Source organism: Salvelinus fontinalis, chromosome 2 (genome assembly GCF_029448725.1).
Source record: "Salvelinus fontinalis isolate EN_2023a chromosome 2, ASM2944872v1, whole genome shotgun sequence".
Classification (NCBI taxonomy): Eukaryota; Metazoa; Chordata; class Actinopteri; order Salmoniformes; family Salmonidae; genus Salvelinus; species Salvelinus fontinalis.
In genome coordinates, this window is record NC_074666.1 from 39,382,516 (window position 1) to 39,407,253 (window position 24,738).

Consider the following 24,738-nt stretch of genomic DNA (forward strand, 5'->3'; position numbering starts at 1 on the left):
GAGACAAGACAGTAACTACTAACAATTGGATACCACGAAATTGGGGAGAAAAAATATTTAAAAATCACTTTTTGATTGGGTGTATACCTGGACAGAGGGAATATTTCAATTTAATGAAGGCTCATAAAATACATTGACACAAGACATACAGTAAAGTTGGAAAGACAGTGGAATTAAATCGTTCATCACATATTTACAGGTGAAATGTATTTGGCTGATACATTAGCCAGAAAAACCTACATACTTATCCAACATTAAACTCTTTACAAAAATTGTGCACCTTAATTTACAATATGGCCCAACCGCCTTCCACTTACAGCACCCTAGAAACATGTGATGACTTGATCCCATCTGGAATTCTTGCTTCTGATGTCAATTCCTTTTGAAAGAAGATTCTGGGCAGAGGGATTTATAAATTCCCTCTGCCCATTTAAGAAAAATATCTAGCAAATTAAATCGAACCACAGCATATGAGGATTCAACTGAAAACGCTTCAATGAGGCTAATATGCCTAGCAAATGGACAAAGAGAGATGGGCGGAATCAGTCACTTTTCATCACATAGTGCGGTGGGGTCTTATATTTTAACCTCTCGGCTATGCAGGTTCCTCAGTCTCACATTAGCAGACGAACATGCCCTTTCTTGTCTAGCTCAATGAGAGAGAGGTGCTGCAATGTCTTCAGCTTGGCGTCGCTAACCTTCATGTTCATCTGCTTCATCTTCTGCAAACTGAGGGCACCACTGGAGAAAGAGTGGCAAAGTTGGAACTTGCAAGAACATCCAACATAATGCATACAACTTACTAAACATTCATATGACACGGGGTCTGACTCTGGTCCAGCAGTTAACTGTTCAGCATTAAAACAATTCGGACATTGCCTAGACAACTGGGGGTTTCTGTGTAAAGGTATATGCATCTCGGCACGAACATGACTCGTCTGACCTGTTTTTTCTGAAGGAGAAGTACTCATGCAGCTGCTTGTAGAAGGCATTGAGGTTGGCCAGCTTGACGTTGGCACGCATGCTGCACGGCACTGCCTCCAGTGTGGCTTCACTCAGCTCCTCAAACTCGCCCTCCCTCGAGGCTGTGGACATAACACACTAGCGTTGGCTTCAGTCGCCATATTCCTGTCTGTAGAGTACGGAGCCCTTTTTTGGGTTTCACATGGATTCCTTGAAGAGGAATGTTGTGTCATTGTTGGCTGTTATAGTATCAATATAAATCCTCCAAATTGAACATTTCCTATTTAGCTATGTACATAATATGTTGGTTACAACTTACTTCAATAGGGGTTTGTGTCTAAGACATATGCAGAGGGGAGACTTGGGGGTTCACCATTACTTACACTGAGACAGCTCTTGGGCTGGAAGCTCCATAGACATCGGTACCTGTTAACAGACAAACATTGGCATATTACAGTTATATTGCAATATATTGTAATACTGGGATATTACAAGACGACTAACATTTCACTGAAGGAAAGAGTTGAGAAATCCTGAGCAGAAAAGCTATATATTTCTCTGAATAGCATGGGCCGTAAAATTGGACAATCAAAAGTAGTGCCCCATACAATGTCAGTGTTACACAGAATGACGTCTGTGAAATATCGTTCCTCCACATACTCTGCTCCTGTACGCAACGACACCTTAGCTCCAGCAAATGGACTTACCTCTGTTGTGTTTTGATTGACTGATAAACCAAGGAACTCTGCAGACTCCTGCTCCGTCTCAGTCAGTGTTGGAAGCTACAAAACAGTACAAGCGGAAATATAAATTCTGAATTGCACACGATTTAAACCACCCTTTAACATTGAAAAGAGTTGGTTGACATTGTCGGATGTACGTAGAGGGAATAGTCTACCTCAACGTCAGCAGTCTGCTGTAACTGTTGCACCAGCTGCACAGTGGTGTCGAGGTGCACTCGTATGGAGTCCATTGATTGCTTCTGCTCGGCTGCGATCTCCTGCACTTGTGTGCACAGGGCCGCATGCCTCGTCTTGATGGCTGACAGGTTCTCCAGCAGCTTCACAGGGTTTTCCTGTGGTCACAAGAACGTGAGTCATATTGATTTAACAGAATATTGGCTACACTCTCTGCATGGCAGAAGTTCAGAGATGTATTATATACACTGTAGCATTGCCTTTTGTGGATAGATTGGAAAGGGGTTGGGTGACTTGTCTGTTGGTCTATTCTGAGGACATGTTTGTAACTCAGTACTGTGGTGTATTCACCTCTGCTGCACTGTTCTCTGGAACATTAGTCAGGAAGTCCAGCCTTAGCCGCTTCTCCATGTACTCCATGTCAGCCTCTGCCTTCTGGAACTGAAAGAACAGTTGGTTTAGTGTACTACAAGCCTTACACAATCATTATTACACACGGAAAATCATTGCATGTGCAGATCTGTCAATACTATGAACTATGGTTGCAAAGTGTCGTAAACTTTCCGGGAAATTTTTCATGGGAAGTTAAGCCCGGGAATTATCCGCAATTCAATGGAATTGCAACCCTCTGCATGCACAATGCACTCTTCCAAGATCTTGCACACTAATGAGGTGCTATTGATCCCGCACTACTATACTGTCTGAGCCAAGGGCTACATGCTTTCTGGTAAGTTTTGATTACAATACTGGGTGGGGTGAATACATGACAAATAATTTTTTGTTAATGACATATTTGGTTATGACAACCGCACTTCCTACGGCTTCCACTAGATGTCAACAGTCTGTAGAACCTTGTCTGATGCCTCTACTGTGAAGTGGGGCCGAAGGAGACAGATAATAGTCAGGTCTACCATGACCTGGACATGCTCTGACCATGCGCGTTCACATGAGAGGGAGCTATGTTCCATCGCACATCTGAAGTCAATGTAATTCTCCGGTTGGAACGTTATTCAAGATTTATGTTAAAACATTCTAAAGATTGATTCAATACATCGTTTGACATGTTTCTACTGACTGTTACGGAACTTTTGGACATTTCGTCTGCTTTTAGTGAACGCGCTTCCTGACGTTGGATTTGTTTACCAAACACGCTAACAAAAATAGCTATTTGGACATAAATGATGGACATTACCGAACATTTCTTGTGGAAGTGGGAGTCCTGGGAGTGCATTCCGACGAAGATCAGCAAAGGTAAGTGAAGATTTATAATGCTTTTTATGAGTTTTGTTTACTGCACAATTTGGCGGGTACCTGTATGGCTTCCTTTGTGGCTGAACGCTCTTCTCAGATTATTGAATATTGTTCTTTTGCCGTAAAGCTTTTTAAAATCTGACACAGCGGTTGCATGAAGAACAAGTGTATCTTTAATTCTATGTAAAACATGTATCTTTCATTAAAGTTTATGATGAGTATTTATGTTATTTGACGTGGCTCTCTGCAATTTCTCCGGATGCCCTTAATTGCCTATAATTTCCACCTTTTGTCTATTCCATTTACACAACAGCATGTGAAATTTATTGTCAATCAGTGTTGCTTCCTAAGTGGACAGTTTGATTTCACAGAAGTGTGATTGACTTGGAGTTGCATTGTGTTGTTTAAGTGTTCCCTTTATTTTTTTGAGCAGTGTATATTATGTAACATGAATTCCTATGAGTGTCATCTGATGAAGATCAAAGGTTAGTGATTCATTTTATCTCTATTTCTGCTTTTTGTGACTCCTGTCTTTGGCTGGATAAATGACTGTCTGATTTTGCGGTGACCTAACATAATCGGACACTTTGGTGGGATTAACAAGATTACCTTTAAAATGGTATAAAATGTATGTTTGAAGAATTTTAATTATGAGATTTCTCTTTGAATTTGACGCCCTGCACTTTCACTGGCTGTTGTCATATCATCCCGTTAACGGGATTGCAGCCATAAGAAGTATATTCACCTGTTTCCATACACGTTTCATTTTAAAACATTTATCTTACAAATGAGTTGTTTAATCTAACTGCTTAACTATTTATCTGTACACAGAATAAAAAAATATATATATATTTTTTTCCCCCCCCCTAATCTTTACAGGAAAATGCCATGGGCACCATCTGGTGTGTGGAGACATTTCACTGCAGCTAATGTATAAGGAAAAGCTGTGTACATTTGCAAATACTGTGCCAAATCTTATGTGAAGAACGCAACAAAAATGCAGAATCATCTGACCAAGTGCATAAAGTTCCCTCAGCGCTCACAACAAGCAACCTCTGACAAAAGTCCCTCTGCTTCTAGTCGAGGTGACAATTATGAAATCAGACACATTAGCGATAGCAACAGCTCATGGTCCTCCTGGAATCAGAAGTTTTTTTTGACTCAATGGAGGAACGCAGTCAGAAATGCTGATGAATGTCTTGCTCGAGCTGTGTATGCAACTGGTTCACCTCTGATGCTCACAGGCAATGTGTATTATTAGAGATTTCTGGATGTTCTTCGCCCAGCATACACCCCTCCAACCAGACATGCTTTATCTACTCATTTGCTGGATGCAGAGTTCAACAGAGTCCAAGTGCAGGTCAAGCAAATCATAGCGAAAACCGACTGTATTGCAATCATCTCTGATGGGTGGTTGAATGTTTGTGGGCAAGGAATAATTAACTACATCATCTCCACCCCTCAACCAGTATTCTACATGAGCACAGACACAAGGGACAACAGACACACCGGTCTCTACATTGCAGATGAGCTGTAGGCAGTCATCGATGACCTTGGACCAAATAAGGTATTTACACTGGTGACAGACAAAGCTGTGAACATGAAGGCTGCTTGGTCTAAAGTGGAGGAGTCCTACCCTCACATCACACCCATTAGCTGTGCTGCTCATGCATTGAATCTGTTCCTTAAGGACATCATGGCACTGAAAACAATGGATACACTCTACAAGAGAGCCAAGGAAATGGTTAGGTATGTGAAGGGTCATCAAGTTATAGCAGCAATCTACCTCACCAAGCAATGTGAGAAGAGCACCACATTGAAGCTGCCCAGCAACACCCGTTGGGGTGGTGTTGTCATCATGTTTGACAGTCTCCTGGTGGGGAAGGAGTCTCTCCAAGAAATGGCCGATATGGCCAGCCCAATCAAGACGATCCTCCTGGATGATGTATTTTGGGAGAGAGTGGTAAGCAGCCCTATAGCAGTAACCATTGCGCGGATTGAGGGAGACAATGCCATCCTGTCTGATGTTCAGACTGCTTGCAGATGTAAGAGAAGAAATCCATACTGCACTGCCCACTTCAATGTTGCGCCAAGCAGAGGAAATTGCAGTTCTGAAATACATCAAAAAGCTTGAAGACTTCTGCATGAAGCCCATACACGCCACAGCGTACGTTGGACCCCAAGTATGTTGGCAAGAGCATCCTGTCTGATGCAGAGATCAACAAGGACTATGGTGTCATCACTACCGTGTCTCGCCACCTTGGCCAGGATGAGGGCAAGGTTCTTGGCAGTCTGGCGAAGTACACTTCCAAGCAAGGGCTTTGGGATGGAGATACAATATGGCAGTCGTGCTAACATATCAGCCACCTGGTGGAAGGGACTTTGTGGATCTGAGGCTTTTTCCTATTGCCTCCAACATCCTCCAAATCCCACCAACATAAGCCACCTCAGAGCGCAACTGGTCCTTGTTTGGGAACACACACACCAAAGCACGCAACTGGCTGACCAATACAAGGGTTGACAAATTGGTGGCTATCTGGGAAAATGTGAGGCTTTAGAGCCTGACAATGAGCCATCCTCAACAAGGTTGGACAGTGACAGTGAAGATGAGGCCTCAGAGTCTGATGTTCAAGAGGTGGACATTGAGGTGACATTGAGGTGGTTCAGGGAGAAGACATGGCAGCCTGAGAGGAAGACAACCAAAGCTTTAGTTTCTGGACTATCATTTTACGTATGTTAAAAATGTTGTGGGAGATGCGATGGATCATTGGGGATCATTCAATATTTCCTTTCTTTTGTTGTTCAGTGAAATCATCCCATGTGAAGAGTCAACTCATATAATTAAAGTTCAATTTTAAAATTTCTATTGGAAGGATTGAATCATTTGCAATTATGCCTAGGTAAAAGGTTTATGTTTCTGTCTCCATATATGGTAAACAAAATGAGTGAAAGGATCAGTCACATCTTTCGAAGTCTTCGGCCACAAAACTGTTACCTCCCGAAAGGTGCATGATGAAATAGTTGAGACGCATAGTGCCTTCTGTGAGGCTTTAACCAAAACACTGAAACCCTAAAAGCAACATTTCACTACTCAAAGTGGACAGCAGAGAAAATACTGATAGGGTTTCAGGACTTGGGATCAATCAAATGCTTGTCATTTTGTCAAAATGGAGTGGGGGGAAAATTATCAGGGTCGAGTTCAATAGGCACGTAACACAAAACATATTCAGAAGGTATGAAAGAGAGAACATTTAAATTCAAATAACTGTCCATTTTTGGAGGTTTAGGTAGATCCTCCTCCTAATGAGAAATGGAAGCTGACTGATGGGGACAAAAGTTTGACTTGCTTTGATAGATTTCTCGTCATTCCCTCAGAATAAGATTATTGCTCAGTTGGACCTGAATTAATAAAACCATTGATCTTCACTGCAGATTTTAATGAAATAAACGCCCCCCAATCGCACCAATGCCTATTCCAGAGTTCTAATTATAAGCACATCCATTCTTTGGGGTGCAATGGGCTTTGCAGGGCTATTTGGGCTTTGCCCTATTTGTTTTGATTTAAGCGCTTCAGTAGTCGGTATTCAGACTTACCTTATGCCGGTGCGCAATGGGCTTTGCAGGTGTGGCTCCCACTGATTAAAATTTTATTCAACCGCTGAAAACTCTCCCACTTGCTAGCCCACAGATTTTTTTGTTAAGTTTCCATTCAAAAGGGTTTTCAGGACATTTATCTAAAGCCATCCATTCAAATACAATGTACCTTTAATTTGAATTTTTGCGACAGATTCACTAGAAAATACGTTGAGAAAGAGCTCAGAATAGGGATCAATGAAAGAAAGCCATCTAAATACAGTCTCCTTTTCAGCTCTAATTTGTAGATCTAAAAAATACTCGGATCTTTTAGACTATTTAGGGTGAGGAAAGTGTTCATGAATCATACATAAACAAAGTTGGAAAGCATTTACACACAAAATGTATTGGTGAATCATGAATACAGTGGTTTGATTCATCCTGAAAGGTACCATATTCAATTGTTCAATTCATGAAATATTTGAAAGGGAGGAAAAGTGTACAATAGGGGATTGAACAATAGTCCGTTAAATCTACCCTAATCCTCATGGAACTGATGAAAACAATTCAGTTGTTGTGAACCATGCACTAGGCTCCAGGTTTGAACGGCTATGTATGGTCTATGTTCCATATAGCCTATTCTTGTGTGAAGTCGCTATAGACCACCAAGTCCCAACAGTCAGATAATGTGGGAAAGACTTGATAATGTATGAGATCTCAACAGAGAGGTACAGTGCATTCGAAAGTATTTAGACCCCTTGACTTTTTCCACGTTGTTAAGTTAGACTTTTTCTAAAATTGAAAATATATATATTTCCTCAATCTACACACATTACCCCAAAATGACAAATCAAAAACAGGTTTTAAATGTTTTATGAAAATGTTTTTTTTTTATTTATTTTTTTTAAACACGAAGTCCTGAAGCAACTCCTGCCTTGTCCGTGTGCTTAGGGTCATTGTCCGGTTGGAAGGTGAACCTTCGCCCCAGTCTGAAGTCCTGAACGCCCTGGAGCAGGTTTTCAACAAGGATCTCTCTGTACTTTGGCCGTTCATCCTTCTCCTCAATCCTGACTAGTCTCCCAGTCCCTGCCGCTGAAAAACATCCCCACAGCATGATGCTGCCAGGTTTCCTACAGATGTGACGCTTGGCATTCAGGCTAAAGAGTTCAATCTTGGTTTCATTAGACCTGAGAATATTGTTTCTCATGGTCTGAAAGTCTTTTAGGTGCCTTTTGGCAAACTCCAAGCGGGCTGTCATGTGCCTTTTACTGTGGAGTGGCTTTAGTCTGGCCACTCTACCATAAAGGCTGTGCTGCTGACATGGCGGTCCGTTTTCCACAGAAGAACTCTGAAGCTCTGTCAGAGTGACCATAGGGTTCTTGGTCACCTCCCTGACCAAGGCCCTTCTCCCCCAATTGCTCAGTTTGGCAGGGCGGCCAGCTCTAGGAAGTCTTGGTGGTTCCAAACTTCTTCCAGTTAAGAATTATGGAGGTTCTACGGACAATTCCTTCAACCTAATGGCTTGGTTTTTGCTCTGGCATGCAGTGTCAACTGTGGGATCTTATATTGACAGGTGTGTGCCTTTCCAAATCATTTCCAATCAATTGAATTTACCACAGTTGGACCCTAATCAAGTTGTAGAAACACTGAGGATGATCATGGTAATAGGATGCACTGGTTCTCAATTTCGAGTCATATAGCAAAGGGTCTGAATACTTAAGTAAATAAAAAAGTGCAAACATTTCTAAAAACCTGTTTTTGCTTTGTCATTATGTGGTATTGTATGTAGACTGATGAGGGAAAAATGAATTGCATCAATTTTAGAATAAGGTTGTAACGTTAAAAAAAATGAGGGGAAAAGGAAGGGGTCTGAATACTTTCCGAATGCACTGTGTGTGTATGTACAGTTGAAGTCAGAACTTTACATACACCTTAGCCAAATCCATTTAAACTCAGGTTCACACAATTCCTGACATTTAATCCTAGTAAAAATCCCTGTCTTAGGCCAGTTAGGATCACCACTTTATTTTAAGAACGTGAAATGGCAGAATAATAGTAGAGAGAACAATATATTTCAGCTTTTATTTCTTTCATCACATTCCCAGTGGGTCACAAGTTTACATAGTATTTGGTAGCTTTTTTTAAATGGCAGTTTTGGAACAGTGGCTTCTTCCTTGCTGAGCGGCCTTTCAGGTTATGTCGATATAGGACTCATTTTACTGTGAATATAGATACTTTTGTACCTGTTTCCTCCAGCATCTCCAGCACAAAATCCTTTGCTGTTGTTCTGGGATTGATTTGCACTTTCGCACCAAAGTACGTTCATCTCTAGGAGACAGAACGTGTCTCCTTCTTGAGAGGTATGACGGCTGCGTGGTCCCATGGTGTTTATCCTTGCATACTATTGTTTGTACAGATGAACGTGGTACCTTCAGGCGTTTGGAAATTGCTCCCAAGGATGAACCAGACTTGTGGAGGTCTACACTTGTTTTTCTGAGGTCTTGGCTGATTTCTTTTGATTTCCCCATGATGTCAAGCAAAGATGCACTGAGTTTGAAGGTAGGCCTTGAAATACATCCACAGGTACACAGACTAATTGACTCAAATTATGTCAATTAGCCTATCAGAAGCTTCTCAAGCCATGACATCATTTTCTGGAATTTTCCAAGCTGTTTAAAAGCACAGTCAATTTAGTGTATGTATAAACTTCTGACCCACTGGAATTGTGATACAGTGAATTATAAATGAAATAATCTGTCTGTAAACAATTGCTGGAAAAATTTGTTGTGTCATGCACAAAGTAGATGTCCTAACAGACTTGCCAAAACTATAGTTTGTTGGCCTCCCGGGTGGCGCAGTGGTCTAGGGCACTGCTAACTGCGCCACCAGAGTCTCTGGGTTCGCCCCCAAGCTCTGTCGCAGCCGGCCGCGACCGGGAGGTCCGTAGGGCGACGCACAATTGGGCTAGCGTCGTCCGGGTTAGGGTGGGTTTGGCCGGTAGGGATTTCCTTGTCGCATCGCGCTCCAGCGACTCCTGTGGCGGGCTGGGCGCAGTGCCCGCTAACCAAGGGGGCCAGGTGCACGGTGTTTCCTCCGACACATTGGTGCGGCTGGCTTCCGGGTTGGAGGCGCGCTGTGTTAAAGAAGCAGTGCGGCTTGGTTGTGTTGTGCCTCGGAGGACGCATGGCTTTCGACCTTCGTCTCTCCCGAGCCCGTACGGGAGTTGTAGCGATGAGACAAGATAGTAATTACTAGCGATTGGATACCACGAAAATTGGGGAGAAAAGGGCATAAAAAAATAAAAAAATAATAAAACTATAATTTGTTAACTAGAGATGTGTGGAGTGGTTGAAAAACTAGTTTTAATGACTCCAACCTAAGTGTATGTAAACCTCCGACTTCAACTCTCTCAAGCTTAAACGGAGAGATTTTGATTTTGAATTATGTTACATAGATTGATGCACCGGAGCCTCAATAGACGCTAGGGAGTTTTCATTTTTTGGTTGACAAGAGTAGCAAAAACTTAGGCATGACAAGCAAACAACAAACGCTGAGCCTTCATCTTCATGCATAACGGACTAAATAATGAAAGACTGTAGCAATAAATTCCGCAAAGCTAGTGTGGAAGAGTTGAAAAAAATATTGCCATCTATAAATAAAGGACAACCCACCTGGAACCGACAACCTGGATGGTAAATCACTGAGATTGTGGGAGCTGTTTTGTTAAAATTCAGTGGAGCCTTTGATATCATCGATCATAACAGATTGCTGAAAAAACATAGGTGTTATGGATTAACATCCTCTGCTTTATCATGAATGGACAGTTACCTATTCAATAGAACAGAGGGTTTTCTTTAATGGAACCCTCTCTAATGCAAATTCGGTAGAGTGTGGTGTGCCACAGCGCAGCTGGCTTGGACCATTATTGTTTTCTGTGTTTACTAATAACCTTCCACTGACCTTGAATAAAGCCTGTGTCCATGTACGCTGACAACTTCACAGAATACACGTCAGCTGCAACAGTAAAATAAGTAACTGACACTCTTAATATAGATCTCCAGTCAGTTTTAGAATCTGTAACTAGCAATAGGCTGGTGCTAAATATCTAAAAAACTAAAAGCATAATTTTTAGGACAAATCACTCGCTCAACCCTAAACCTCATCTGGATCTAAACCTCATCTGGATCTATTCTTGAATTGAGCAAGTTGAAGAGACTAAACCGCTGGGTGTCACCCTAGATAGCACACCATCATGGTCAAAACATATAGACTCAATGGTTACTAAAATGGGAAGAGGTCTCTCCATGATAAGGTGTTGCTCTGCTTTCTTGATATTTCAGCTACAGGTCGTACAGGCCCTAGTTTTGTTGCACCTGGACTACTGTCCAGTTGTGTGGTCAGGTGCAGAAAGGAAGGACATATGCAAATTGTAGTTGGTACAAAACAAAGCAGCACATATTGCACTTAGATGTACACGGATGGGGAATGTCAATAACATGCATGTCAATATCTCCTGGCTTAAAGTTGAGGAGAGATTGACTGTCACTATTGATCTTTGTGTGAGGTGTTGAAGGTACCGAACTGTCTGTTCAAGCAGTTGGCACTCATCAGTATCACACAGGACATACAATACAACCAGAGGTATTTTCAGTCTCCAGGTCCAGAACAGAGGCTGAGAAACACACAGTATTAAATAGAGCCATGACTAAATGGAAAACTCTTCCATGCCAGGTAACTCAAGCTAGCAATAAAGCAAGATTTCAATTGTGGCAACAAAATGAGAATGACACAAATATTAATTTCCACAAAGTTTGCTACTTCAGTGTCTTTAGATATTTTTGTCAGATGTTACTATGGAATACTGAAGTATAATTACAAGCATTTCATAAGTGTCAATGGCTTTTATTGACAATTACATGAAGTTGATGCAGAGTCAATATTTGCAGTGTTGACCCTTCTTTTTCAAGATATCTGCAATCCGCCCTGACATGCTGTCAATTAACTTCTGGGCCACATCCTGACTGATGGCAGCTCATTCTTGCATAATCAATGCTTGGAGTTTGTCAGAATTTGTGGGGTTTTGTTTGTCTACCCGCCTCTAGAGGATTGACCACAAGTTCTCAATGGGATTAAAGTCTGGGGAGTTTCCTGGCCATGGACCCAAAATATCGATGTTTTGTTTCCCGAGCAACTTAGTTATCACTTTTGCCTTATGGCAAGGTGCTTCATCATGCTGGAAAAGGCATTGTTCGTCACCAAACTGTTCCTGGATGGTTGGGAGAAGTTGCTCTCGGAGGATGTGTTGGTACCATTCTTTATTCATGGCTGTGTTCTTAGGCAAAATTGTGAGTGCGCCCACACCCTTGGCTGAGAAGCAACCCCACACATGAATGGTCTCAGGATGCTTTACTGTTGGCATGACACAGGACTGATGGCAGCGCTCACCTTGTCTTCTCCGGACAAGCTTTTTTCCGGATGCACCAAACAATCGGAAAGAGGATTCGTCAGAGAAAATGACTTCACCCCATTCCTCAGCAGTCCAATCCTTGTACCTTTTGCAGAATATCAGTCTGTCCCTGATGTTTTTCCTGGAGAGAAGTGGCTTCTTTGCTGCCCTTCTTGACACCAGGCCATCCTCCAGAAGTCTTCGCCTCACTGTGCGTGCAGATGCACTCACACCTGCCTGCTGCCATTCCTGAGCAAGCTCTGTACTGGTGGTGCCCCGATCCCGCAGCTGAATCAACTTTAGGAGACGGTCTTGGCGCTTGCTGGACTTTCTTAGATGCCCTGAAGCCTTCTTCACAACAATTGAACCGCTCTCCTTGAAGTTCTTGATGATCCGATAAATGGTTGATTCAGGTGCAATCTTACTGGCAGCAATATCCTTGCCTGTGAAGCCCTTTTTGTGCAAAGCAATGATGACAGCATGTGTTTCCTTGCAGGTAACCATGGTTGACAGAGGAAGAACAATGATTCCAAGCACTCTCCTTTTGAAGCTTCCAGTCTGTTATTCAAACTCAATCAGCATGACAGAGTGATCTCCAGCTTTGTCCTCGTCAACACTCACACCTGTGTTAACAAGAGAATCACTGACATGATGTCAGCTGGTCCTTTTGTGACAGGGCTGAAACGCAGTGGAAATGTTTTTGGGGGATTCGGTTAATTTGCAAGGCAAATAGGGACTTTGCAATTAATTGCAATTCATCTGATCATTCTTCATAACATTCTGGAGTATATGCAAATTACCATCACAGAAACTGAGGCAGCAGACTTTGTGAAAACGAATGTGTCATTCTCAAAACTTTTGGCCACGACTGTAGTGCTATGTATAATTTATGCATATTATGTATTTTATTTGTTATGTTGTTTCCTGTTTGGACCCCAAGAAGAGTAGCCGCTGCCTCGGCTGCAGTTAATTGGGAATCCTAATTTAAAAAAAATAAATGATTCAAATAGGCTACATGTAATACTTCAGGCTTATATGATCCACTATTACTCGCAACCTTCAAAAACGACCACACGAACGTGACAGAGGAAAGAAAGGTAAACTAACGATGTAATGGAATGATACATTTAGGCTATAAATTTAAAGGAAACTAACAATCGCTGCACTAAAGTGCCAGTTATTGTGTACTGTATGTGGTTATTACTGACAGTGGCTACAGATAGTGGCTAATATATAATACAATATGATAGAAATGTAAAAAAATAAAAAGTCTGGGTGCTAAGGGGGAAACTCACCTCATCCACCACCAATGTGTGGCACACACCTGGGTTTTGCACGGCAACCTTTTTTTGGTGCCAGAATGCTCACCACACAAAGTGGAGAGGAGTGATATGCCAATTAGGAATGAGGGGGATGATTAGGTGGCCATGATGGACTAGGCCAGGTTGGGAATTTAGCCGTGACACCGGGGTTAACACCCCTACTCTTACGATAAGTGCCATGTGATATTTAGTGAGGACACCCGTTTAACATCTCATCAGAAAAACAACACCCTACGCAGAGCAATGTCCCCTTCACTGCCCTGGGATCTACTTAGACCAGAGGGAAGAACGCCCTTCCATCAGCATCTGGTCTCCCATCCAAGGATCGGCCAGGACCGACCCTGCTTAGCTTCAGAGGCAAGCCAGCAGTGATATGCGGGGTGGTATGATGCTGGCACATGATGACATGCTTTTCAGTTTGCTGAAATATGACTGGTTTCACATTTGTCTGCAGATGCTCTTAAGGTAAAATAGATCTAAACAATTATCATTTATATTTTCAATCTTCTTAGGGACAGGTTTAAATGTACAACTCGAGGTGTCATTAAAAAAAATCCACACCCCTCAATGTAAAAAAAATATTTTCACACCACCCTTTCCTTGTATTGTAAAAACATGTACACACCCTAACCCTAATAATTAACTTAAAGACAATTACCACAATAAATAACCATTGTAAAAAATAAAAATAAATTGTAGCAACCCTGTGTTTATAAACGTGGATATCGACTTAACCACTAACATGGTTTTGTGGCACAGTCGATGCCACGCAGGGCAAATGGCCAAGACGGTTGAGGGAAGGACGAGCTCACTTTCCCTGCCTGTATCGTTACACTACAATCAGAGCCGGCCGCAGTGTTCAGCTAGGGAGAAAAATCAGACCAACACTTCGATGCTAGATTTATAATTATGTAAAATATATGCAACAAATTTTCCACTAACAGGTTTCTGTTCCAACGCACCACATACACCCAATAAGCAACGCATAACTGCATACCGATTACCGACTTATCATCATGGTTTGCATTTTCAACACCACAATCAAGTAGAGTATGTCAAATCTCGACAAACAGAAAATACTCCCTACTCAGTATTAAAGGCTTGATTTGACAATCTCAGAATGTCATTAAACCTTTATGTTTTGTAACAGATGTCTTTCCATTAATAGAACGGCCGTTGCTCAGTTTGGATGCTGGAATTATAATCGAGTGGAATGGATGAACGTGAGCAGATAGGCTACTTAAAGTCTCCTGTAGGCTAATCAGATTAAAACATTATGACTAGTTATGTTTATGGCTCACACAAAAAGGTAATACAGTCTAAAAGTTAAATGACAAATATTTATGCTATATTGAAGCATGAGGTTCTAGGTCAAGGAATAGCCTCTCGGACCGGAAAGGAGGAAGAACAACGTGCATTAAGCTTTCCTGAATAACTGGGCTTGCTGGGAGCATAGGCCTATGTGGCCACAGGACGACTTTGGAGAAGGATGATCAGCAACAGACAGCGCATCAGTATCACAAGTAAAAATACAGCCAGACTGTCCTGCAACTTTCTATAATCTGTCGACTCACAACTGATCCAAATGGAATGAAACATTCAAATAACAGGGCTTTTAGTAATTATTCAAATTACATTTTCACTACAGTTTACAGGCTAGAGAATTGTACTCACTTGAAAACAATATTTCAATTTTTCATTGAATTTTGGTGTTGTAGGCTAGTCTAATTAGTATAATTGTATTGTCCCTAAACAAGAGCAATAGGGGAGCTTTTTAAACTACCTGTCTTCACTGTTCTTTCATGTGCAATGACGCACCCGGCCTCTCCGCTGCCTATCAGCTGTTCCTCCATCTTGTGGATATACAGTGCATTCGGAAAGTATTCAGACCCCTTCTTCACATTTTGTTACATTACAGCATTATTCTAAAATTGATTAAATAAAAATCCTCTGCAATCGACACACAATACCCAATAATGGCAACGCAAATACAAGTTTAGAAATGTTTGCAAATGTATAAAAACAGAAATAAATTATTTACATAACTATTCAGAGCCTTTGCTATGAGACTCGAAATTGAGCTCAAGTGCATCCTGTTTCCATTGAGTTTGCAAAAAGGCACCTAAAAGACTCTCAGACCATGAGAAACAAGATTCTCTGGTCTGATAAAACCAAGATTGAACTCTTTGGCCTGAATAACAAGCATCATGTCTGGAGGAAACCTGGCACCATCCCTACAGTGAAGCAGGGTGGTGGCAGCATCATGTTGTGGGGCCGTTTTTCAGCGGCAGGAAGTCAAAAGATGAATGGAGCAAAGTACAGAGAGATCCTTGATGAAAACCTGCTCCAGAGCGCTCCAGACCTCAGACTAGGGCGAAGGTTCACCTTCCAGCAGGATAACTGCCCTAAGCACACAGCCAAGACAATGCAGGAGTGGCTTCGGGACAAGTCTCTGAATGTCCTTGAGTGGTTCAGCCAGAGCCCGGACTTGAACACATCTAGAGAACTGAAAATAGCTGTGCAGCGACGCTCCAAATATAACCTGACAGAGATTGAGAGGATCTGCAGAGAAGAAGGGGAGAAACTCCCCAAATACAGGTGTGCTTGTAGCATCATACCCAAGAACACTCAAGGCTGTAATCGCTGCCAAAGGAGCTTTAACAAAGTACTGAGTTAAGGGTCTGAATACTTATGTAAATGTTATATTTCGGTTTATTTTTTTTCACAAAAAAAATCTAAAAAACTGTTTTTGCTTTGTCATTATGGGGTATTATATGTAGATTGAGGGGGGAAAACTATGTAATACTTTATAGCCTTGTTCTAAAAATGTAACAAAATGTGGAAAAAGTCAAGGGGTGTGAATACTTTCCAAATGCACTGTATGTTGAAAACTGTTGCAGATTTTTATGATTTTGTTTGTGGTATGACTGCTAGTTAACCCATTGCAGATCTGGACAAACGATCCACCTACCACTATTGTCACTATGGATAGAGAGCAGGCTAGACAGTTGACTGGTAGACTACAGTGCACAAGGGAAGTAACAAAACACCTCGATAATGGAGGCACATACAAGTGGATGAAAAGATTTGGCTATATGGAAGACATAATCGTAAAACCTGCAAAATGGCAAATGTAAATCAGGTGGAAAAATAAAAAAAACGCACTACCCTCCTTTGTCAATTTTTTTTTGTAAACGGATTACCTAGGTCTCATCAATAGCTCTTATCAATTTATAAATGACAGTGCATAGAGATTATTTTTTCCCCGATAGAAATAACAGCAAAGCTGTTTTTTCACATGGAACTGACAGGTTGATTGACCTTATTCATGGTTTCCTTGCGTATTAAGGTCGTGGAATTAAGACAAGTTCAGAATATGGTGTTTCTGTGATCTCCACACCAAACTAATAACTGGCTGACACATGCGTTTTCCCATGCTTAAGTTCAAGGTCAGAATACGTGTACAGAGAAAAGGGAATAAAGTTCTATTTAAGCGAGTAACTCCAGTCTGAATCCCCCCCTTTGGTGAGGAGAGTGGCAGCTTTCGCCACTTTTTCCTTCAGTTTTTGCAGCTTCCAAAAGTGGTCTTTGCTGCTTTCAGATGCTTTGACAATACTATTGCACTGCTAGCTGTCCAATACAGTAGTGCAATGAAGTCAGAGCACCTGCAAACAGCTTTGTTGAGCAAAGGTTCACACCTACACCTAACAAAACCTCCTTGGGAATAATCCCTGGCCAATGCCCTTTTAACATTGCACTGCTTTCATTAGAGGGTCACCAGTAGGACAATATAAAAGGGGCACTGGACAGACAGACACAACATAATGGATTCCTCTTTATTCTGTGTTATCAGTCTTGAAATAAAATTGGAGACATCCAACCTCCTGTCAAACTAGAGAAATAATTAACTACATGACAGAAACTTTAATTGGATTGGCTGAGCCAGATCAAGAAAAAATATTAATGGGTGAATCAAAATGATCTAAACCTCAAGTAAAACCAGTTTTGAAATCCAGTGATCGTCAGCAGAGAGAAACAAGCAAGTAAAGCTACATGACATTGGGGAGCTGAATAGATAGTGAATGCATCATATTTGAATAGTCTAGTTACTACCCACTGTGCACAAATGAGTTATGCGAGTAATGGCAGTAGAAACGCCTTTAAGTGCAAGTATTGATATAATAACAGTCATCTCGAAGTAAACTTGGAATCACGCAATGATAGTGTTATCCTTCCACTACGACTCGGGAAACGATGCAGTTTATTAGGTTACAGATGAAATCAATTATGCACTTCACAGGGTAGTGAAATGGCACAGTGATGAGCTTGATGCTCCTTTCCAATAAATATCGAGGGTCTTATTCTGGTGACGTAATGATCAATGGTTGACTGCAGTTTGAAAAATAAAAATGTTTTTGCTCAATCCATAGTAATCTAATCATGTAGACCAGCCTACCCGCACTGAATTTGCGAGCTGTTGGCTATAGTGCAACTGCCAAGACCAAAGCAGGCACATCTGCTACTTAACGCAAATGTTTGTGACAAAACTATCGGTGCAGTTGAAAATGTGATGTAAACACACTGAACTTTAGATTTCTATTCTGTACATGAAAACTAAAGTGAAAAATGTCCGTGTGCACTACTTCACACACTCATTTATATCTGCTACAAGTCAGTTTAAAATACACATTTTCTTTAATGCATATTTTAGAATATTCGCACGAAAGTCCTGTTTTTGCTTTTTCATTATGGGCTATTGTGTGTAGATTAATCAATTTTAGAATAATGTTGTAACATAACATGTGGAAAAAGTCAAGGGGTCTGAACACTTTCTGAATGCACTGTAGGCATTGGGTTTCAAACTTTGGCTGATTTCAAATGTAATCTCATTAATATGTTGGATTCACATCTTCATATCAACCAAAAACAAAGTTAAAGAACAGTGTTTTTCCACAAGCACATGGAGTAGCCAGCCAAATAGAAAAAGTAGCCAGATCCCGCCCAGGTTAAGAATGTTTTGCTGAACAAGCTCTATTTTTTGGTGGCATCTGGTACATTCTAATGCCTTGATTCCATCTGAAATACACAGGAAAATTATAGTTGGTAGACTATTGTGCACCGGGGCCTCCCACTCTTTCTATTCTGGTTAGAGACAGTTCGCGCTGTTCTGTGAAGGAAGTAGTACACAGCGTTGTACGAGATCTTCAGTTTCTTGGCAATTTCTCACATGGAATAGCCTTCATTTATCAGAACAAGAATAGACTGACGAGTTTAAGAAAGTTATTCGTTTCTGGCCATTTTGAGCCTGTAATCGAACCCACAAATGCTGATGCTCCAGATACTCAACTAGTTTAAAGAAGGCCAGTTTTATTGCTTCTCTAATCAGAACAGTTTTCAGCTAACATAATTGCAAAAGGGTTTTCTAATGATCAATTAGCCTTTTAAAAATTATAAACTTGGATTAGCTAACTGGAACACTGGAGTGATGGTTGCTGATAATGGGCCTCTAAAGAGGTTCTCTCCGCTATCTCCAATAGAGATATGATTGACCAATGAAGCAGGTGTTAATCATGGGCTTTGCTACACTGAAAGCAGCAGTTGACTACTCCATTGTCACAACTTTAAGATCATTAGACCTATATAAATATCTTTGGAAATACCATATAAGTATCAAAATATTTTTAGAACAATTCAATCGGTTTTCATTTACCATATCTTGGACCAGAGTGAGGCGATCGCTCAAGATCTTTAGTTTACTTGTCTCGATGCGATACCATGGACATACAGCGCATTCGGAAAGCATTCAGGCCCCTTGACTTTCCCCCCCCATTGTAACGTAACAGACTTTCTAAATTGGATCTAAAAAAATGTTTTGCTAATTTATTACAAAAAATAATTTAAAAAAAATCACATTTACATAAGTATTCAGACCCTTTACTAAATACTTGAAAAAAACATCTTTGGCAGTGATTTGAGTCTTCTTGGGTATGACGCTACAAGCTTGGCACACCTGTATTTGGGGAATTTCTCTCATTCTTCTCTGCAGATCCTCTCAAGCGCTGTCAGGTTGGATGGGAGCGTTGCTGCACAGCTATTTTCAGTACTTTCCAGAGATGTTCGATCAGGTTTAATTCTGGGCTCTGGCTGGGCCACTCAAGGACAGAAGGTGAACCTTCGCCCTAGTCTGAGGTCCTGACCAGGTTTTCATCAAGTATCTCTGTACTTTGCTCCAGTCATCTTTCCCTCGATCCGGACTAGTCTCTCAGTCCCTGCTGCTGAAAACCATCCCCACAGCAGGATGCTGCCACCACCATGCTTCACTGTAGGGATGGTGCCAGGTTTCATCCAGATGTGACGCATGGCATTCAGGCGAAAGAGTTCAATCTTGGTTTCATCAGACCAGAGAATCTTATTTCTCATGGTCTGAGAGTCTTTAGGTGCCTTTTCGCAAACTCCACACGGGCTGTCATGTGCCTTTTACTGTGGAGTGGCTTCTGTCTAGCCACAAAGGCCTGATTGGTGGAGCACTGCAGAGATGGTTGTCCTTCTGGAAGGTTCTCCCATCTTCACAGTGGAACTCTGGAGCCCTCTCAGAGTGACCATCGGGTTCTTGGTCACATTCTCCCTCAATTTCTGTCTGGCTGGGTGGCCAGATCTAGGAAGAGTCTTGGTGGTTCCAAACTTTTTCATGTAAGAATGATGCAGGCCACTGTGTTCTTCGAGAACAGAATTGTTTTGGTACCCTTCCCCAGATCTGTGCCTCGACACAATCCTGTCTCGGAGCTCTACGGACAATTCCTTCGACCTCATGGCTTGGTTTTTGCTCTGACATGCACGGTCAACTGTGGGACCTTGTATAGACAGGTTTGTGCCATTCCAAATCATGTCCAATCAATTTAATTTACCATAGGTGGACTCCAAACAAGTTGTAGATACATCTCGAGGATGATCAATGGAAACAGGATGGACTTGAGCTCAATTTCGAGTCTCATAGCAAAGGGTCTGAATACTTATGTAAATAAGGTAAGGCTCAGTGGGGAAATCGGGGATGCCCTGCGTTGCTATCGATTGCCTAGAACAAAAACAGCCAGGGTTTCACTAAATAAGCTATGCAATAAAAAGTATTGTGCTTATATTTAGGCCTAATTAAATTGACACGTTTGTTCATTTTCAATTCACTGGCACAATGTAGAGTAGTTTAGCCATACTCATTGATAGCCAAATCTATACTTTAATATACTTGTGAATTTACGAGGCATTTCGAGATACAAATCATCAAATATATAGGCCTAGTCTATGCGCACAGTTCCAACAGTCTGCCTTCCCCCACCTCTCTCCCTCGCTGGGTCGCCTGATCTTTCTCTTCGCTATAAAAGATGCCAGTGTGTGTGTTCAGTCTTCAGTCTGTTGCATGTAGAATAGTTTACGGTAACCTAATCATAGATAGCCCCTACTTACTTTAGTGAACTTGCGAGACACTGCAAGCCAAGAAATTGCAAAATACAGCTTTTGATTACCGATGCACAGTTCTGACTGTCTGCCTTGTGGCTGACTTGCCTACCTATGTCTGGCTGTGCCCCTCCCCTCTCTCTCGCTAACCCGCAAGAGTGTGTTCTAGGAAGTAGCCTACGGCAACTACTCAGTATCTTTCGTTCCAAAAATACTGAATCTTAGGAGCCGATTCCCAGCGGAATCGAATTTTGACACCACTAATAGTCTCTATAAGCCAGAATGTTGAATAAAATAACATTTGAGGTTACTTTACCTGTTGTACATGCTGGTCCTTTTGGTGGTAGGTGTAGATAGGGTCACAGGAAAGTGTTGTTAGCCCACCTTCTGAGGCACGGTGGGTTCTGTCTTTTGTATTATCAATCTAGACTCATTGCACGTGATGCACAATATGTAAACATAGTCGAATGTAACCGAAAGTAGTCCCCCGAAGCACGTTTCCTCGCAACCAGCTGGAAGTGTTTGCCCAACCCCTCGGCCATACTGTGCGAATTGCATCAGTATTGAAAATAAAAACCTGGATGTACAAACCGATATACAGACCAGTGTACTGAAAGTCGGGTTAATAACACTTAGTGCTGAGCGCTTAGTTATTTTTGAAGTCGGTTTGGTTTGATTATTTAAAAAATTATCACGGTTTTCAATTTCGGTTTCCATTTCTTGGGTTGAATGCTGTAACACAGAATAAAGCAATTAATACAAGTCCCATGATGGTACTGACTGCCCATGAATGCTTATCACTTATTAACCATATTTTATTCACAATACTTTAATAAAATATTTCAGTTGTGTATATTACATTTGTTTTACTTGATGGCTTTATTATTTTATTTCATGTCACCTTCTCATCTCCATTTTGTAGTTCTTCTAAGTAAATCAGGTCAACTTTTATGACTTCTGAACACTAACTATCAATCACTTAGAATGTGTATTTTCAGGTAGAGATACCTGGCGAAGCAATAGGTGCTCTCTATATCCCCTCCTGATCACGCATTCTTTTCTTTCATAGCAGGCATAGCAGGCGTAAAAGAAACAGACCGGACAAGTAGATGCGCAATGGATTATGGTCAGTAACCATGTTTCCATCGACAGTTTTCATGCGAGTAAAGTCATACCGTATTTTTTTTTTATCACAACAGATGTGATGAAAACTGGAAGTTTCAGTACAATTTTCTAAATGACAACAGATCATTTGTTCATTCGACATGGTGGGATCTTTGTGTCGGTAAAATGTATTGTGTGAGAAATGGCAGTTGCCTTTATGCGCAAATACTGATATAATAACCATAATATCGAAGCAAACCTGGAGACATGCGATGATATAGTGTCTGGTCCTCCCACTACAACTCAGGAAACTATGCTGTTTATTAGGCTACAGATGAAGTAAGTTATGATGAACTTCACAGGGTGTTGAAAGTGCACACTATGAAGTTGATGCTCCTTTCCAATAAATATCAGTCTTATTCTGGTGACAGAACACCCATGCATACCCCACAAGACATGCCTCCAGAGGTCTCTTCACAGTCCCCAAGTACGGAACAGACTATGGGAAGCGCAAAGTACTACATAGAGCCATGACTACATGGAACTCTATTCCACATCAGGTAACTGACGCAAGCAGTAGAATCAGATTCAGAAAGCAGGTAAAGAAATACACCTTATGGAATGGCGTGGACTGTGAAGTAACACAAACATAGACACAGACACATGCATAAACACACACATGATAATATGCGCACTATACACACACGTATATATGGATTTTGCATTGTAGATATGTGGTAGTGGAGTATGGGCCTGAGGGCACACAGTGTGTTGTGAATTCTGTAATGAATATTGTAATGTTTTTAAAATGGTATAACTGCCTTCATTTTGCCGGACCCCAGGAAGAGTAGCTGTTGGCTAATGGGGATCGATAATAAATACATGACTGATGCTCTCGCTCTGTATCTGTGAGCTGTTGCCTAGAGTACATGTGCCAAGACCAGAGTAGGCACCTTTGCTATTCAACACAGTTTCTGACAAAACTATCGGTAGAGTTGAAAATGCGACGGAAACACATTGAACTTAAGATTTTTATTCGGTACATGAAAGTGCACACAAAATGTATGTCATGCACTGAGTTCTCTGCAACAAGTCCGTTTGGTGGAAACACACCACTGGAGGGAAAACATGCATATTTTCTTCAAGCAGTCTTTAGAATACTTGCATGAATTCTGTAGCCAATTGGATGGAAACCTAGCTATTATAGTTAAATTACCACATTTTGTTGCACTAAACTATGTAGAATATTGGCCTGTTGGAAACTACAACTTTCTACTACATTGCACAGTTCAGGCTGGATCTGATTTATCTATAGAGAAACTGTTCAATGTGTGCATTAAGTCACAGAAAAAAATTCAAATAATTGAACAGAAAATAAGACATTTTGGATAAATTGCTCAGCACTAATAACATTAATCTGTCGATATTGTCTCAATTTTCTAGCAGCAGAAGAACAAACTGCACAGACAACCGGTAGAGCAAGTTTAAATGTATTTGTATTACACATTCTGGCTTGTATGGAACATTTACCCAATACTCTACATAAATGTCTCAGGACCTATATACCAATTTATTGTGTATTACAGCCTGATTAAATCAGACTAAGTGATACCACATTGAGATTCAACAAACTTCTGGCTGACTTTGAGTGAGTGAATAAAAGATTGAAATCTCATTGTTCAATGTCTCAACCAAATATTACCAAAATGTCCACGTTAAAATAACGTGGGGTGCCCAATGGGTATCTGGCTAGTTTGTAACAGTTGCATACTGTACGTTTGATAAGCGCCGTGGATGGAACACCCAGTAATGTTATTATCGTTGATCAGACATTGCAAACTCCCTCCTTTATCTTTCGATTGGCTAACAACGAATGTGTACAACTTTCATATGATCGCGTGAAATTTCGCTTTTAAACATTAACGACCACGTACAACATGAACGACCACGTAAAACGACGAGCGAGCGCGGGGACATCGACTAATGTATGTCCTCTTTGCAGGCGCAGTCTCTCGTACTCATTGTGAAACGTATGGCAAACAAGCCATCGAGATAGCTAACTACCTAAATAAACACTGAACATGGGCAACGTGACACAAGCGAAAAAAAAATAGCATTTTGGTTTTCATCGCAGAAAACACTTAGCTAGCATGGTATGTTTTCGTGGTTCTTTTCCTGGAAATATTTTTTCCTACGAAAATGGCAGATTTTTTTTATTTAGATCCTCTCACTTTGCTAACGTTGCATTCCTATTTTTGACGCATTTCCTCAAATAGCTAATTGACCACAGAAAAGCCGCCTCGTATCTAAAGACTAGGATCATAGGTTTACTTTCGCTGGTTTAGAAATTAAAGTGGTTTGTAAAAGCTTACCATCGCCTCCAGTTTATCAACTGCTGTCTCCATGTTGAGTAGTTTACGTTCCGTCCTCTTCTTCTATGGTATTATGGCGGTCTTCAAACTAGCGATAGAGGTGCATGCCGCCACCTACCGTACGTTTGGTAAACTATCGCAAAAATATCCATTGTAGGAAAACCCGACATCATACAAAATAAAAATCAGACACATAAAACATCCCACTCCTTCAGTCATATTCCAATTCAAGTAACATCCCTACAGGCTCAGCGGCCTCAAACATATTTTGACAGGATTTCTGGCAATGGCACGGCTGTAAACTCAGAATCTCCAAATGCGTTCTGCTGCACTCACAATAA

The 24,738-nt window shown here is 41.2% G+C and overlaps 1 protein-coding gene across 1 annotated transcript; it reads right to left on the bottom strand.

Annotated features, from left to right (window-relative positions):
- Nucleotides 1–92: 92 nt before the first annotated feature.
- On the bottom strand, nucleotides 93–24,506 carry ska2 (spindle and kinetochore associated complex subunit 2). The gene is made up of 7 exons (XM_055874430.1): nucleotides 24,398–24,506; nucleotides 2,232–2,321; nucleotides 1,862–2,038; nucleotides 1,671–1,745; nucleotides 1,347–1,389; nucleotides 944–1,085; nucleotides 93–741 (listed from the first exon to the last, which is right to left on the bottom strand). The coding sequence occupies exons 1-7, from the start codon at nucleotides 24,428–24,430 to the stop codon at nucleotides 615–617; spliced, it is 687 nt and encodes a 228-aa protein (XP_055730405.1). The 5' UTR covers nucleotides 24,431–24,506; the 3' UTR covers nucleotides 93–614.
- Nucleotides 24,507–24,738: the final 232 nt, after the last annotated feature.